Consider the following 15,298-nt stretch of genomic DNA (forward strand, 5'->3'; position numbering starts at 1 on the left):
TGAAATAGGTGTTGGGGAGGGCTCTGTTCAGTGTATCTCTTCAGGGCCAGTGCTGCACTCTTCAGAGTGCTGTGATCCATGTTCATAATTTGTGTATGAACCCAGGCCCTGCAGGCCATCTTGCACTTTCTTACTCCTTTGGAAAAAAAACCCAACAACTGTGTAATCTATGAATAAGGCAAGCTGCTCTAAGCTGCTCTCTTGGAAGTTCATTACCTCTTAATTATTTTTCTTGACAGATTCAGAAGGCTGCCTCAGCTGCCCACACTGAGCTAGAGGGACGCAAAGGCACCATCTCCCAGTATTTCACGACCTTACACTGTCCTGTGTGTGATGAACTGACCCAGTATGGGATCTGTAATAAATGCAGAAGCCAGCCCCAGCATGTGGTAGTGATTCTCAACCAAGAAATCCGAGAGTTGGAGCGTAAACAAGAGCAGCTGGTCCAGGTACGATTAAAGCATTGTCAGATGTCTGTCAGCAAAAGACAGGGGCTGAGATTTCAAAGCAGTGCGTTACTGAATACTCCGAAAGAAACGGTCCAGGTTTAAATGTGCTGCAGATTGTTTGCTTTACCCATTGCTGTTGAAGGCAGCAGAGCAGCTGTTACTCTCCTAGGCTTTGTGGAAAGCTAAGGCAAAGGAAGGGATCAGAACAGAAGATGCTTTTCTCATTTTCTTCTGATTTTTAAGAGTACCTTGTATGGTTCATAGGTCCCTTTTTATAATGACAGAGAGCTGTAAGAGTGTAAAAGATTCACTCTTTTTTGCATTAAAATAACAGATGATGTTCTAGAAACAAAAATGTTTGGGTCAGAAAATTTATTTATTTATATGTAAAACATGGATGTGGTTTAGCTTGGGGATTTTCTTGTTACCTTTCCTCTGAATAGGAATTTTCCAAGCTGTTTTTTCCCCTTGAGCTAGAAGTCAATTAAGAGGGTAGCTGACTGTGCTCATGAATATATTACAGCAAAGCACAATGCCTCCCCTTGTGGAAACATATGCATACCTTCACCTAATTTTCATACTGTCATATTTTATAATTAATAAATATTTTAGTGAACATTTATTTTTAGCAGTAGCATGTGAACCATTTTAAAGACTTGTCTGAATGTCAGGGATATAAATGTTCCTAAATCTAAGCATTGATTTGATAGGTTCTCATGGGGTTGCAATTCACTATATAAATATTTCATTACTAAGGTGTGGACTTCGTGCTCTGTTTTGTAATATTTGCCCTTATCTGCACTGTGAATGGCAGAAATGAGGAATTGCATGTTCTGCTGTTTTCCTGCAGTACTTTGAACTCTTGCATTGCTCTTGTTCTGAAATAAAGCAGAACTTGGCAGGCTGGTCCAGCCCCACAGAAGGATCCATGAGTTTGATTAGAACATTCTCTTGTCCCTGCAACACACAACAGCTCAGCAAGGCCTGGGATCCTGCCCCAGTCAGTGTTTGGTGTCTCTGTAAGAGCATCTGTCTTATTTTAATGTGAAGGCTCATATATCCTTCACAGCTTAAATTTTTAGCCCTTTGAGATTATAAACATGCTGGAGCCAGCAGAAAACTGATATAACACTGAGCTGTACATTATTTTAAAATGCACTCAAAAATTACGTGCTCTAGGTTAAAACCATAGACTTCTCCCCTCAACACAAACTTAGGACTTGTCTCAAGTACCATTTAATTTGGTCCCTTGCACTTAAACCAGCCACAGCCTTTTTCAGAGAACTAGAATAGATGTAGTTCTGAAGTTACAAACCTGGAACCAGTTGTTTAAATCGTGTTCCTTCTGGTCACAGGATTGGTACCCTCTAAGGTGCCACCTGTGGGACTTGGCCAGGAGGGGCTGCCCCTCTCCAGCCATTGTCAGTCTGCAGGGATTTGGTGCTGATGCTGGCCTGGCATCAGTGTGGAAGGTGGAAAGAAGGAGAAGAACTAGTTTTAAAGGCAAAGGAATACAATTTGGGTTTGTTGATCAGGCTATGCAAGTGATAGAATAAACTGTGTAACATTTTAATGTTACAAAAGACAGGTGTAGTTGGAAGCAACTTTCTAAGGTTTTAGAAAAACTGTTGGAGGTGGCAAATGCTGCAAAGGTTAAAAATATGAGCAGAGCAAGGGCCTTTAGTTTCCTAAAGGTGTCTACCTTTGGAAAAACTACCTGCTGCTATTTTATTCCATCAGGTATCTCACATTAAAAGTACTTTCAAGCAGCACTAACAAGTAATTCCTTGATCAAGAACAGCAGTGCAGCTTCTGTGGCCTGTGTATTTTGGTGTTGGAATTGATTGACTCTGACTAGGTAAAACTCTAATTAAAGCTTATCCTGAAATGAGTAATTTATTTAAAGTCCCTTTTCTCTGCAGAGAATAACTGCAGGACAAGAGTTCTTTCTTTTTTCACTGTGAGACTTTCATAGAGAGTAATTTATCACAAATAGAACACACTGCCCTGCTTAAACCCAGTCAACTTATTTACCTTGTTTTTTCAAGTGCCACCACATGCACAAGTAGGACTTAATTAGCAGGATTGAAACCCAAGCTGTGGAGTTGTGCTGTTGCTCTCTGCCCAGTTCAGTGGGTGATGCTGCCAGCCCCCACCAGCAGCCAAATGAGCTGTCTGGCAGCAGCCCAAGAGGCTGAAGCAGAGAATGGAGCTGCTGTGGGGCCCTCCATGCTGGGGAGAAGCTCTGTGCAGAGGGCTGTGCCTGTTCTGCTAATACAGGCTTGTGGATTTAGTAGTCCCTAGTGGTTTATGCCTCGCTTGTGTTGTTTAAAATAATTTTTGCTTTTTCTTATGTAATACAGATATGCAAGAACTGCACGGGCTGCTTCGACCGGCACATCCAGTGTGTCTCCCTCAACTGCCCCGTGCTTTTCAAGCTCTCCAGAGTGAGCAGAGAACTGTCAAAGGCACCCTATCTCCGCCAGCTGCTTGACCAGTTTTAAATGATCTGTGTTACAGGATTCCAGGTGCTATTTTTTTTCCTTCAGTGTTTACCACACTAAGACTATTGTGCATGGTGCTTTTTCAGTTCTCACCTAGTCCAGGATTTCCATTTTAACTGTTGGGTTTATTGTCTGAAGAATAATGAACGCTTACCATAACTAAATTGAAAAAAAACCCATTTGTTGATCTATGAATAGCTCACTTTTTAAGATGTAAAAATTTCTTCTTCCTTTCATGTTTCTAACATACTGTTTTATAATGCTGATGTTGAAATAGCTCTGTGTAACATCTTGTAAATCCATTTCAAAGTAGAAGTCAAGTTTACTTCCTGGAGGAAGGAGCACTGAAAACCTCTTGAAATGATAAATCCATTCGTGTGTGTTCTTGAACTGTCAGTATCAAGACGTGTTACTTATATATTCTTCATTCACTTTATAATTTTGTCTGCGAAATATTTTGTAAATACACTTTTTTACTTTTCAAACAACTGAGTAAAATAATGTGCAATGACTTTTATACAGATAATTTTAAAGTTGGTTGGTATATCTCCTCCTAAGTTTTGCTTGATTCCAAGTAGATTGTTATTTTGATCAGACTGTGCAAGCAGTAGTACCATGTGTAGCATTTTGAAACATTATTTTCTAAAAATTGCTGTCTTGCTTTAGCTATTAATGGGGCATTGTGAGGAACTGTGCAAAGACATTTTTGTTACAAACCTGTGGGACTGTTGCAATACTTTAAATATAAAATTTTATTCCATTTTTGCTTGTTTTGTATAGACATTTCTATTGCTTCTAAATATGCTTAAAATATTTTCTTTCCTTACGTACTGTACAGTTAAATCTTATTTGCCACCATCTTGACAAAATGTGTATTTAGAATATTTGTATAACTGTATAAAATGGAAAAGGAATTATGTGGTCAGTGCATTGTTTTCTAAACTGGAAATCATTTTGTTTTAGAAGTTAATAATGGAAACCATATTAAAGTTGAATAAAATGATATGGTAAAAAATGATACGGGTTTTTTTAATATTTACCCTCAATTTGTTTTCTTCTCTGGCACACTCAGTAATGTAAAAACAAGACTGCTCAAATCAAAGTTAAGAATCCAGCTTAAACTTCGAGATCTAAAACATCAGTAGAAATTCTTAGAGGCCTTCCCCAAACCAGAAGAGAAACATTTCCAGTTTTCCATTAGTCAGAAAAGAACCAAGTTTTAAATTTAAAAGTCCAGAGAACGTTTGAAAAATAGAAGAAAACTTTATTTACATCAGGGAACCTGAGTGCCTTCTCCAGATAAGAATTTATTACAGTCAAGACACCAGTCAGTCTGTTAAATGTCACATTACACAGTAAAACCCACACCAAGCAGAATAAAAACTCTTACAGATATAATAGAAAATCCACAGATTGTGATGCGCTTTTATGCAAAGTAACTCTAAAAAAAACAAAACATCAAGGCAGAAAACTTTGCCTGGTCTTGCATTCAAGCATTGATCAAGTACAGAATTAAAGTGCAAATGCCAGGAGTGAGTGTTTGTAGTACAGTCCAGCACTTGGCAGTGCCTCGGGATAAATAAAGTATTAAATGACACTTAGCTGCAAGAGGTTACCTTTCACACTGGAGCAGAGCACTCATCTTCAAACTATTCCTGGGTTTGTGGACAAAAATAGGATTCTTACCAAATTCAGGTATCTAATTCATGGATTAAAGCTCTTGTCCTCAACAGAGGAATGGCTTTTCTAGCATAAGCAGGGCAGTAGTAATGTAATACAGTAACTCCAAGTAGTTTCAACCCCCAACATGTAAGTACTTGAGCTTTCTGGAGGACCTGTAACTTAAAATAGATCTGCATTGTAAATAGATCCTCACTTCAGCAGTTGATACTAGGAAGCAATTTACTGTGAAAGGAAATTTAAACATGAGAAAACTAATATTCATTGTCTGAAAACAAGCCTTGAGGAACACCAAAATCCAAGAGCAGGGAGCTAAGCCTTGGCCATCACGGCTGCCTAGAATTGGTAGGAGCTGGACTCCTCCTTGGAAATGTCCTAGATCTTGTTTTAAACTTAAATTGCTTCAAGCATTTCATTTTCAGTCAAGGGCAGCCCCTGCTGTTAAAAGCAGGCTGGTTAGGGGATAAGGAGAACGCTTTCTGTCTGTCTATCCCTGTTCAAGTTTAAGACCAGAACTAAGACACTGAAGGCTCCAAGTCCTCATTAAGATGACTCTAAATTTAGGCAGGTCTCCACACATCAGTGGAGTGATTCTACACAGATAATTCTTCAGCTTCCACTGTCTTACAGCCACTGCTTTTTGGATCCTTTATTTGTGGGAAATGGCTGCTCTTACTTTGGCTTTCCAGCCTGTTGCTCCATTCCTACTACACAGGCCTCCTGATTATAAAGGAAGAAATGGGGATGAATTGAAATTACTCTCACAGGAGTTAATACAGGCAGGAAAAAAAGAAGAAACTTTTGTGCAATATTTTTACGTTTGCTGGGACGATGCTGGTCAGAAACACAAATAAGTGTCTGTATATATGCAGTAGATAAGCTTCTAAGAGATTACAGCGTATTTCCCAATGCAGCTTTGATTTCATTTTCTGGGGTTTTGTAGTACTTGATTATGCAAATGATATAAAGTAAACTATCCATGTAAACTATCCCTGAGAACAGTCTTACGTGTAGGACATTCCAATCTGGAATTTCATCAACACGTAGCATATAAATTGGGGGAATTTAGAATTTTCCTGGTTGCTCAGTATCTTTCCTTAAGTAATTTTCTTCTGGCACCATGATCTCATGTATGGGGAAACTTTTTTATAGCGATGTCAACACAGGGGGATGGCAGGTCCAGCAGGGAGTTTCTGTATCTATCATTCTGTATCTTTCATTTTCACTGTATCTTTCAACAGTTTCTGCATCTTTCATTGTGTATCTTTCATTGTGTTTAGGTGTCCTGCACCTTCTCCCTGCCCCTCCACCAGTGAGATTTCTCCTCACAGTCAGCTGACACCCTCTACTTCCCACACACACAGAACAGCGTGCAGGAGGGAAAACGGGAAGAGGAAAAACAGTGAAATGCAGGCTCCAGGTGCCCTCACTCCATCCCTCTCTCTGCCTGCCACACTGTTTGCTTCCATGTCACACCAGCGAAGCACTCCGGGCCACAGAGACTCACTCCTGTCACCTGTGCCCCGGCCAGGGCTGGGGCTGGCACTGACCATCCCTGGAAGCAAACAGAACCCTCGTGCCATAAGTGTACCAAGGCTGCATTCTAAGGTGCAGGTACATGCATTGCACTGGAAAAAGATGCCACAGAAGGAATCCATCAAAACCACAGTGGCATTTAAGTGCCAGCAGCAGAAAGAGAGGGAGGCTCTGCAACATGCCAAGCTATTGACAAAAAATCTTCCACTACAAGTTGATTCTGGCTTCTTATTAACTTCTCAGAAGAAAGAAAAAGCCATTCAAGCCTAGGTTGCATACTTGAAGGACAAGAGAGGGAACAAAAACAGACCTGGAAATCCAGGAACATCTAACATTCTGTTACACCTAAAGCCCTTTTGTTACTAAATGAAACCTCTTAGCAAGAAAAATACTAATAAAAGTGCAAAGTTAAAAACCCCAAACAAGAGTACATTCTTATCACACAGACTTAAAAAAATACTTAACTGATTTGGAGTTCCAAGCTGACAAATGGCAAGATTACTGTTCAGAGACAGATTTTGCCATTTACTGTACTTTTTTCCTCTTACCGGGAGGGCTCCCTGGCATGGCTGCACCTGCCCAGGGTTTCCTGCTTAGCAGCAATTAATCTTCACATACAAACCACTGCTTCTCCACTAGGAGTGTCCATCTCCATGTTGTTCCCCAGAGAAAAAACCCAAATGTCACCAAGCCAGCTGGCCAGGGGCAAGTAGTCATACTGGAAAGGATTGTCTCATTGATAATTCCCTCTCCTCAAATCTCCATTTTAACAGATTACCCTGTTAAGTCTTGGGACAGGAAACCAGAAAAGTTGTGATAACCTTTAACAACTGGCTTAAAAATACCATATATTAAGCAATCTCTTTCACCTGAAGAGAGCCAGCAAGAAAGGTGGAGTGGGACTATTTACAAGAGCATGTAGTGATAGAACAAGGGGGAATGGCTTCAAACTGAAAGAAAGTAGGTTTAGATTAGATATTAGGGAAAAAAACTTTCCTGTGAGGGTGGTGAGGCTCTGAAACAGGTTGCCCTGAGAAATTGTGGATGCCCCAGCCCTGGAAGTTTTCAAGGCCAGTCTGGATAGAGTTCTAAGCAACCTGGTACAGTGGAAGGTGTCCCTGCCATGGCAGCAGGTTGGAACTGGATGATATTTAAAGGTCCCTTCCAACTCCAACCATTCAAAGATTACATGATCATTTTATCATCTTCTGTGTACATTTGTTGATTTCAGCGGTAGTGCCATAATTAAAATCAGAAACACTTTAAATTATTTAGACTTGTTGCCATTGCTTAGTAGTTGGAGTTATGCATTTGAGCAGATAAACAATGGCCCATTTTGTGCCCTTTCTCATGAACTGCTTTTAAGTGACCCAAAGGCATGGTTTCACTCCTAAGAAATAATTTCCATTTTTTTCTTTGTCTCAGAACCAAAAATTCCTATAGTTAGCCAAAAGGTTATTCAATTTACAGCTGCTGGGCATCACCAGAATTTTTAACTGATTTGATCACACACAACTTTCAAACACAGTAGAAACATTCCTCCTTCACAAGGTGAGAAAGTTCAGCATTACTGGTAACAGATGTCTCTCCTCTGTCATGAAACCATTTTGTGACAAAGCATCTCAGACCTGCATCTTTCACCCACCTCAAAAAACTGAATAGTCTGAGCAGTCCCCTTCTTTCCCAGTTATTACAGCATCTCTTCCTTGGATGCATGCCTCATACGTAGAAAACATCTTCTACGTTTTAACAGTTTTGGCATAGCCAAACATTTATCATATTGCCCCTTTTCACATCACTGAGGACCTTCCCACTCCAAGACATATCCCCTGCAGGCTGAAAATTAAAGAGGAGAAAGGACTGGGAAAATGAACATGCTGAGCTCTGCACCACTATGAAAAGATTCCCGAACCACTTGACAACAGCTACAATTCAATTGCATTTCCATTTTTTAAAAAAAAAGTCAGCTTTGACTCTATTCGCTCTTCTCCCAGTCAATAGTCCCATTTTGTCTCCCAGGGGAACCATCAGCAACCACTGGAGGATCACCCAGTGCATTGTCCAGATGGGGCTGGACAGCTGGAGAGTCCCCTGGTATCCTGTGGGAGGTGTCCCTCAGAGAGTTTTTGAGCTCATCATTCATTTCCACTACCTCAAAGTCTGCATCATTCCACTCTCTCACGTGCTCCTCCTCCTCCTCATCCTCAGTGAGCCTGGAGTTCGACAGCAGAGTTTTGCGGGTCTCCCTGTCACTCACTTCTTGCGAGTCACGCTGCTGGGGCCAGTTGGCCAGTTTGTGCATGACAGGGAAGAGCAGCACTGTCACCATGGAGGTGACAAAGGCAGCGTACATAACGACAGGGACGTGGTGGAACCTGCCTTGGAGGTAGCCCACCGCCACGGGGATGCACATCTCGCCCAGCGCCGCGCCCACCACGAACAGAGAGGCCGTTTTCCCTTCCACCACCGTGTACTGCTCGATCCAGGCGATGCCGCTGGGGAAGATGGTGGCCATGGACGCTCCGTACACGGCACTGCCCGCCCACAGCGCGGCCCGGAAGTGGGAGAAGAAGGCCAGGGCCGTGGAGGAGGCAGCAGAGCACAGGAGGCTCATGACAATCATGGTGGCAGGGGACAGGAAAGCAGCGCCGAATATCGCCGCGCCTCTGCACACGGCAAACGTGCCCCAGAAGACGGAATTCAGGGCAGCTGCTTCACTTTCCTTCATCTCAGCAAAGACCATTGCATGAGTGTATACATAGGAGCCATAAGTGACCTCAGCTCCCACATAGAACAAGAAGAACACGAACAGGAGACCAACGAGAGGCCAGTGGTATTTGGCAAGCTTGTCCTTCTGTGCAGAAGCCTTTGATTTGTCTTTAGCTGAGCCGCTCTTTGAAAACAAAACAAAAAAGAAGATGGAAACTAAGAGAATATAGGTCCCTATGAAAATATAGGACCACAAAAAGTTCTTATTGGGATGGTCGTTCAGTGCTGGTGTCGTTGATGCAGCTGATGCTGTCGGCCCAGACGTGAGGACAGACTCGTTTGTCTTTTCAGCCTGTGCCAGTTCCTCAGATTCAGAACTCCCCAAGTCCATTTGAGCCACCATAGGAGCCAGAAATGCACCAGCAGCAAAACTGAAGTGCAAAGCCTGCAAGTGTGGCCCTGCCTCTGATCCCCAGGTGTACAGTGCCAGTACATTGCCACCTGCAGATCAGAGAGAAAAACATTCATTTTAGTCTGAAACTAGATATTGTTTAAAAGAAAACAGAAAACCAACAAAACAAAACAAACCATAACAAATATTGCTAATTCAATGTACAATAATGCCAGGTTTAGCAAATACAATGTGTAAAACAGCAGTTTACTGAAACTCTGCCTTAAATCCGTGTGATTACTTGAGCTTTAGGAGGATATTCAGAGCAGTCAAAACAAAGAGTCACACAGTGGCTTAATCCAGCAGCAATGGACAGACATAACTATGCCAGGTGAGGTTTAGATGGAGTGTTAGGAAAAATTTTTTCATGGGAAATAGTTGTTAAGCATTAGAACAGGCTGCCCAGGAAAGTAGTTAAGTCACCATCCCTGGAGGTATTTAAAAGACGTGTGGATGTGGCATTAGGGACATGGTTTAGGTCTGGACTCAGCAGTGCTGGGTTAAGGGTTGGACCTGATGACCTTAAGGGTACTTTCCCACTTAGGGACCCTATGATTCTATGGTTCTCATTACCCTACTTGACAATTTGCAGCATTTTTCAGCCTTTTTTTAAAAGGGAAATTTAACTGCTTCTTATTTCTCTAAGCATCAAAAGCAACAATGCCCAATGCTAAGAATCAGAGGAACAAAAACAACATTTAAAATTCATTAAACAACATCCCAGGAAAAACAACAATTCACTTGCTACTGATGGGCTGGGCCCACCACCCCACCGTGTTCAAATGACTTTCCAGAAACAGAAGGGTTTACATCAGTACTGCTGTAAACACCAAACTACAACACCATCAGATCAACAACAACGGTGGGAAATAAGATCTCAGAGAGGTGTTTTGTAGTCCCTCAGAAGAATGCAGGAAAACAAAACAGTAAGCAAATTCCTGGGCTGCAGTACAGCAGCCCTTGTCACTCAGCACTCTTCCAAACCAATTCAGCTTTGCTTTACTGCCTTGCTGCGAGTTTATTCTGCTACTCCTGCTCAGCATGGGGAGTCTCCCTGGCTCTGAGGTCTGATCCAAGCAATACACCCACTGAAGGTATTTTTACCATTGGCTGACAAGATTTTCCCATCCAAAGAATTTTTAAACCAAGTGCCATGTATAACAATCTTACCAGAGGCAGCAAATACAGCTCTGCACTCAGTTTATTTAACATGACCTGTGCTGTGCAAAACCATCTCTTCACTACTGGATCCTGTGCCGTGCTCTTTGTACGTCTTAGCAGAGCTCCCTCAAGCCCCACAGAATTCAGGCAGACACTTCACATGTGCAGCCATCGCTCCTCTTTGCTGCCAACCAGCCAAGCCACCCTAGCCAGGCCCTGGCTGGGATGCTTCCAGAGCTGTTTGGATGGCTAAGCTAACACATGAGTCAGCTCTTTCTTGGAAATAACCCTGCCCTGAAGGTGATCAAGCAGCTGCTGTAGTGCCTTGCTGGTTAGAGCCTCCCCAGGCTCCTGCAGGAGGGCAGCAGAGCCAGCACACGCTGCTGGGACATCGCTGGAGAGGTGCCAGGAGTGGCTGCCTGCTGTTGCCTCACCACCACGTGCTGCAGCAATGCCAGAGCACTCTGCTGACTGATGCATTTTTGGGCATTTCCTAATCTCCATGTGCAAGTGTGCCAGCATTTCCCAGGCATCTCCAAGCGTGCCCAAACCCTCTGCTGTGGCCTTGCCTCCTGATGCAAGCTGCCTGCTAAAGCCAGCCTTCCCTGAGCCACCCTGTCCAAGCCTGCCCAGGGACTCCTTTTGTGGGAGTTCATTTTCACACCTCCAGCACAACTGACCTTTCTGACCACACCTACACTTGCTCTGCAACTTCACCAACATATCTCAGGATCACAGAATCATTTAGGCTGGAAAAGATCCCAGAGATCATCTTCCTCCAATAATAATCCTCTGCTAAGAAACTGGGTTTGAGCAGCTGTCCAGCAAAAGTGCTGGGTTTGGGGTTTTTTTGCCCAGGCCATTTGCAGTATGCACAAGCCACAGACATAGAATCGGGGGGACAGAACAAATTTGTATTCCCAGCCACCTAAGCATGGCTGGCCAAAGGTGGAAAACATCCCTTAATTCAGGGAGATGGGCACCATGGTGCTGTGAACTCCCAGCTGCAGGTGGGCAGCTCTGCCAACAGCAGCTGTAAGAATCTCAAACACCAAGGCTTTGCCCAGGACTCTCTTTTCATTCAAGATGCATCACAAGAAAAACCAGCAACTGTTTTGGTATGCTAAAGTTTCCAATTCTTTTGCTGAAAGAACTGCCAGAGCACAGGGTGCCCTACCTGTGTCCAGAATTCCCATGGAACCTCCGATAACTGACATCAAGATGGTCAATTGCAGGGATTGGTTACACCAGGGTATCACATAAAGACCAGCTGCTGTTCCAAGCATGGAGAAGGCTGCAAAGGTTAAAAAACAAAACACTCACTTACTACAGTTTCCACTTAAATAACACAGAAGAACAAGAAATACCATAAATTTATGATTCTTAAAGTTACAGATAATCCTAATAAGGGATGCAATGTAAATACCTCTTCAATCCGTGGTTAGCAGCAGCAGCAGCTGGGAAGTTCAACAGATCATTTTTTAGTTGGAAGAAAAAAAGGAATTTCATCAAACCTTGCATGACAAACTTCTCTGGCTAAAGCAAAGAGAGGAGTAGCTCCTGCTAGGACACTAAGAAGTCTTCTGCAAACTCCTGATTTAGAAATGTGACTTCAGTAAACCATGGGTTTGAGCAGTGTCAAGCCTGTCCTCTGAGAACTGCACAACGTTTAATTTGGCTCCATTTTTAAAAGAACCCAAATAACTAAGCTCTTAAAAATCCTATAAAATAATTGTACCTTGTCCACCAAGTGATCTTCATATAAAGATGCTGACTTTTATTTCTATTTTGTTCTCACATGTGGGATGTATTCCAAGGGATTTCTGGGGCTTTAGACAGAACTACAAAATTTCTCATAAATAAATTTTGCAGCAATTCATTACGTGTATTCGTTTTGCCATTACTGGCTACACTTACAACATGTCATTTCAAAAAATATTTTTAGCAGATGGAAATTGCTTTTATTACCATTTGGGAGAAAATTCAGCAGTTCAATTCTCTGCTTATAATTGCCTCCATAATAAAACAACCTGCAATTAATATCTTGAACAGAAAATATTAGGTTCTTAGAGAGCTTGTACCAGTTCAGCTGTCTCTATTCTTTTTAAAATCAATATGTGATCATAGATGCAGCAGATACTTAAAACATCAATGGGGCCCAAGGTATTTAAGAATTTAGGTTGATTCCAAAAAAACCCAGCAACAATGTCCAGAACCCTAAAGACCTAGCAAGATACTTGGAATACACGCCTCAAAACATTTTTGAAGGTGGTGTGCATGCTGAGCTGCATGAAGCTAACACTAGAGGTTGGGAATACTAAGTGCAGCTGCTCAGGTGCCACACTCAAACCTGAAAAGTAACTTCTCAGCAAGGGCTCAATTGTCCACTTCAGCTCTATGCCTGATAATCAGCACTTTAAAATTTCCTTGACAAATAGATGATGTTTTCAATTTTTCCTCTGTATAGAGTTTTTCTCTGTAGCAGAGTTCCAGCAGTTGAAAGATGGGAGGCAAAACTACACAAGCCAAAATCTCTTACAGGTAGCCCTGAGATGATAAAAATGAGAACAGGTTCAGTCGTTCAAATTGTGGTCTTGCCATAAGCATTACCAAACTGGAAAGGATTAAGAGATCCATCATTTCCCAAGCATTGTTAACAGACAGCCATCCTCAAGGAAAGAAGGAAATACTAAACTATTGGTTTCTACAGGTGTGTGCACTGATTCCATTACAGGAGGCAAAGTCTGACTTGGTCAGGTGCACAAGGAGGGGGTCAAAGGAAAGCCACCCCACGACTGCAAACACTAGCAATGGGAAAAGAGATCTTATCTGAACTGACCATATGATTACAGCATGCTCCTTATGGGAGGCACAGTTCCCTGAACTAACGAGGAGAGCGAGCCCTGGTACACATTTTAATCCCTAACTTAGAGCACAAAGGCACTTGAAAGAAAAAAAGACAGGGCTTCCACTATTTTTGGTGTGGAAATGGGACACAACTCTAAAAGGAGCCCCTCCTTTCTGGATGCTGAGTGTGGCTCCTGGATCCCTGCTGGTTGAGCAGCCTCGCTCTGCCTGGACAAAGCTGGTCCTGTGCTCCTACAGGAGCAAGTTTCCACAAGTCCAGAAAACTGTTAAAGTCGTCAGCTGTGGCACCCACAGTTTAATTGTTTTCACAAACAGTGGAATTAATTACAAACAGTAATTAATGTTTCCCACTGTAAGTTAGTTAAAATTTAGCTACAGCCCTCCATCAAAGGCCACAGGCTTTCGTTCCGTGCACGAAGCTGATCGTGACTGATGAGTGTTAAGTAAGGAAACAGGAAGCTCGCCCCGCAGAAATGCGCTTCGGCGAGACTGCTGGAGGTTTCAGCTGCACACACGGCAGCCCGGACACAGCTTCCTGTTCCACGCGCTGTACGGTGTCGCTACAGAAGCCTGTTATGTTCCAAGAGCACCTACAATGTACCCATTACTTGATACAAACTGGAAAAGGCCCAGTTGTTCTTTTCAGAGCGAACCATTGGTCGATCCATGCAGATTTCGTCCGTTCGATCCCAGTTCCCGCTCGGCCATGCCCGGCGGGCCCGGGCTCTGGCAGTGATGCTGCAGCGCGGCGCTGCCCGCCACTCGCGGTGCCACCAGCCAGGCAGGGCGACATGGCGACATGCCATTCTGGGAAAACAGCACCACGGCCCCTCCCGCTCCCGGGGCTCGGCACCGCATCGTCCCCTGGGGCTGCGCTCGCTGCGGAGAAGCAGAAGCTTCCCGGACAGCGTCCGGCAGGGCGATGCAGCACTCACCGAGCAGCAGAGCGGCGTTCATGCAGTCGAAGAGCACCCCGCCGACCACCGACCCGCCCAGGGAGCCCAAGGACCGGCCCACGAAGATGTAGTAGATGTCGCTGACGTTCTTGCCGACATTGGCGGCCAGGGTGGGGAAGGTGGGACCCAGCACGGCGATGCTCATCCCCTGCAGGGTAGAGTGCGGGGTCACCTCGGGAGGGTCCGCACCGCCCCCGCAGCCCCGGGGCCGCTCTCGCTCACTCATTCACTCACCAGCCCCAGGAAGGAGGCGAAGAGCGTCCCGGAGATGGCCCAGCGCAGCGCGGCCCCGTCCGCGCAGCGCCCGCAGCGCCATCCGCCCCCGGCCGCCGCCGCCGCCTCCGGCTCATTCTCATTCTCATTCTCATTCTCAGTCTCCCCCGCCTCGATGAAGGGGACGCGCAGCTTCCCGGTCGGCCTCGGCCATGGCTCCGGCCGCCGGCTCCGAGGGCCGCTCCGGGCCCGAGGAGAGCGGCCCCGGCGGCTCCGCCCCGCGCACGGCGCCGGGAGGAGCAGCGGGAGGAGCGGGAGCAGCGGCGGGATCGGAGCCGGGGGGCGGCGGCGCCGCGTCCTCCTCCGCCGGGGGCTCCTCCGGGGAGCAGGGCTCGGCGCCGGGGAGCGACATTGCCGGGGCAGCTGACACTCCACACCGCTGCGAGTTTGTGCCACGGTGCCCGAGGAAGTGCCCTTATAAACCAGCATTTATTTTTAATCTGTGTTATCACTCAAACTGCACTCGACCTTTCAATCAGCCGATCATAAACGGTCTTTGCCTTCCATAAGGACCGTGTTATGGCACAGTAATAAAGCTTCTCAAGAGAGAGAGAGAGAGCTGCTGAGTCTGCTAAGCACAGGTATTAACACATGCCTGGTACTTAAAGTTTTAAGCATTAAAACTGCATAAATTTTCCTGCCGCTCACGTGGAGCAGCTCACCGACTGTGCAACAGGTCTCAGTGCGTGCTCCCTGTCTGGCACGGAGCTG

The 15,298-nt window shown here is 44.6% G+C and overlaps 2 protein-coding genes across 3 annotated transcripts in view; one reads left to right on the forward strand and one right to left on the reverse strand.

The window, feature by feature from the left end:
- Nucleotides 1-3,969, forward strand: part of REV3L (REV3 like, DNA directed polymerase zeta catalytic subunit) — a 110,307-nt gene extending 106,338 nt beyond the window's left edge. Inside the window, exons 31-32 of one of the 2 annotated variants that reach the window (XM_030945171.1) lie at nucleotides 240-449; nucleotides 2,813-2,953. In XM_030945171.1, coding sequence (XP_030801031.1) covers nucleotides 240-449; nucleotides 2,813-2,953 — 351 coding nt within the window. Of the gene's footprint in view, nucleotides 1-239; nucleotides 450-2,812 lie in introns of both variants that reach the window. The other variant, XM_030945170.1, reaches the window with a different exon arrangement.
- A 230-nt stretch (nucleotides 3,970-4,199) lies between these two features.
- On the reverse strand, nucleotides 4,200-15,054 carry MFSD4B (major facilitator superfamily domain containing 4B). The gene is given in 5 exon segments (XM_030945172.1): nucleotides 4,200-9,379; nucleotides 11,668-11,784; nucleotides 14,294-14,462; nucleotides 14,549-14,719; nucleotides 14,721-15,054. Coding segments are annotated over 5 exon segments (1,911 nt in total). The 5' UTR covers nucleotides 14,940-15,054; the 3' UTR covers nucleotides 4,200-8,144.
- Nucleotides 15,055-15,298: the final 244 nt, after the last annotated feature.

Source organism: Camarhynchus parvulus, chromosome 3, assembly GCF_901933205.1.
Source record: "Camarhynchus parvulus chromosome 3, STF_HiC, whole genome shotgun sequence".
Classification (NCBI taxonomy): domain Eukaryota; kingdom Metazoa; phylum Chordata; class Aves; order Passeriformes; family Thraupidae; genus Camarhynchus; species Camarhynchus parvulus.